The sequence below is a fragment of the Nanorana parkeri genome, unplaced genomic scaffold, assembly GCF_000935625.1.
Source record: "Nanorana parkeri isolate BGI_ZX_2015 unplaced genomic scaffold, ASM93562v1 scaffold3509, whole genome shotgun sequence".
NCBI lineage: Eukaryota > Metazoa > Chordata > Amphibia > Anura > Dicroglossidae > Nanorana > Nanorana parkeri.
The window spans coordinates 42,454-44,865 of NW_017309777.1; the positions used below are offsets into that span (position 1 = coordinate 42,454).

Consider the following 2,412-nt stretch of genomic DNA (forward strand, 5'->3'; position numbering starts at 1 on the left):
GAAGGACCAGACCACCCAAGCATGACCCAATGAGTGAGGACTTGATGAGGGAAGGACCAGACCACCCAAGCATGACCCAATGAGTGAGGACTTGATGAGGGAAGGAGAGGACCAAACCAAGCATGACCCAATGAGTGAGGACTTGAGGGAAGGACCAGACCAACCAAGCATGACCCAATGAGTGAGGACTTGAGGGAAGGACCAGACCACACGGATGATCCAAAGAGTGAGAAATCTAAGGGAGAGGTTCCAGTTCCATTCCATATTATAACTGTCCACAAGCCAATAGGAGGACCAGACCAAGAGAACATGACCCAGTGAGTGATGATCGTATGGGGGGGATTTATAGTTTCAGTACCATCGGAGTGCTGGCCATGGATACTGACTGCTCAGTGTGTGGGGCAAGGGGCGTGTACTATGTATGTAAAGTGCCGGTGTAGCCGGGATCGGTCACTCACTGCCAAAAGTCGAAGGCTTTGTCTGTCCAAAGGCATTGTTCTGGGATGAGAAGAGACCTCCCCCTCCCCCTGCTGCTCCTCCGGTATTCGTCGATCCGAACAAGGCGTTTGTTGTACCGGCCGCTGCTCCGAAACCGAACGCCGAGCTGGTGGAGGAGGCGGCTGGCTGGCTGAATGTGCCGGTACCAAAGAGTCCACCTGGAGAAAGACAGAACACCATTACAAGCTGCTCACATACAACTAGTCTGTACACCCGCTGTGCCCATTATGAGGGGCCCCCCCCATCCCTGTGCTGAGTCCCCGGGTCTGTACCCCGCTGTGCCCATTATGAGGAGCTCCCGCCATCCCTGTGCTGAGTCCCCGGGTCTGTACCCCGCTGTGCCCATTATGAGGAGCTCCCGCCATCCCTGTGCTGAGTCCCCGGGTCTGTACCCCGCTGTGCCCATTATGAGGAGCTCCCGCCATCCCTGTGCTGAGTCCCCGGGTCTGTACCCCGCTGTGCCCATTATGAGGAGCTCCCGCCATCCCTGTGCTGAGTCCCCGGGTCTGTACCCCGCTGTGCCCATTATGAGGAGCTCCCGCCATCCCTGTGCTGAGTCCCCGGGTCTGTACCCCGCTGTGCCCATTATGAGGAGCTCCCGCCATCCCTGTGCTGAGTCCCCGGGTCTGTACCCCGCTGTGCCCATTATGAGGAGCTCCCGCCATCCCTGTGCTGAGTCCCCGGGTCTGTACCCCGCTGTGCCCATTATGAGGAGCTCCCGCCATCCCTGTGCTGAGTCCCCGGGTCTGTACCCCGCTGTGCCCATTATGAGGAGCTCCCGCCATCCCTGTGCTGAGTCCCCGGGTCTGTACCCCGCTGTGCCCATTATGAGGAGCTCCCGCCATCCCTGTGCTGAGTCCCCGGGTCTGTACCCCGCTGTGCCCATTATGAGGAGCTCCCGCCATCCCTGTGCTGAGTCCCCGGGTCTGTACCCCGCTGTGCCCATTATGAGGAGCTCCCGCCATCCCTGTGCTGAGTCCCCGGGTCTGTACCCCGCTGTGCCCATTATGAGGAGCTCCCGCCATCCCTGTGCTGAGTCCCCGGGTCTGTACCCCGCTGTGCCCATTATGAGGAGCTCCCGCCATCCCTGTGCTGAGTCCCCGGGTCTGTACCCCGCTGTGCCCATTATGAGGAGCTCCCGCCATCCCTGTGCTGAGTCCCCGGGTCTGTACCCCGCTGTGCCCATTATGAGGAGCTCCCGCCATCCCTGTGCTGAGTCCCCGGGTCTGTACCCCGCTGTGCCCATTATGAGGAGCTCCCGCCATCCCTGTGCTGAGTCCCCGGGTCTGTACCCCGCTGTGCCCATTATGAGGAGCTCCCGCCATCCCTGTGCTGAGTCCCCGGGTCTGTACCCCGCTGTGCCCATTATGAGGAGCTCCCGCCATCCCTGTGCTGAGTCCCCGGGTCTGTACCCCGCTGTGCCCATTATGAGGAGCTCCCGCCATCCCTGTGCTGAGTCCCCGGGTCTGTACCCCGCTGTGCCCATTATGAGGAGCTCCCGCCATCCCTGTGCTGAGTCCCCGGGTCTGTACCCCGCTGTGCCCATTATGAGGAGCTCCCGCCATCCCTGTGCTGAGTTCCCGGGTCTGTACCCCGCTGTGCCCATTATGATGAGCTCCCACCATCACTGTGCCCATTATGAGGGGCTCCCACCATCCCTGTGCTGAGTTCCTGGGTCTGTACACCCGCTGTGCCCATTATGAGGGGCCCCACCATCCCTGTGCTGAGTTCCCGGGTCTGTACCCCGCTGTGCCCATTATGAGGGGCCCCCACCATCCCTGTGCTGAGTTCCCGGGTCTGTACACCCCCTGTACCCATTATGAGGGGCCCCCCACCATCCCAGTGCCCATTATGAGGGGCCCCCACCATCCCTGTGCCCATTATGAGGGGCCCCCACCATCCCTGTGCCCATTA

At 61.1% G+C, this 2,412-nt stretch overlaps 1 protein-coding gene across 1 annotated transcript in view; it reads right to left on the reverse strand.

The window, feature by feature from the left end:
- The window catches only part of LOC108803224 (nuclear pore complex protein Nup98-Nup96-like), a gene marked incomplete at both ends in the record, with an annotated part of 46,228 nt that overhangs the window by 42,389 nt on the left and 1,427 nt on the right, over positions 1–2,412 (reverse strand). Inside the window, 1 exon segment of the mRNA XM_018575065.1 lies at positions 459–656. Within this exon segment, the coding sequence (XP_018430567.1) occupies positions 459–656 (198 nt within the window).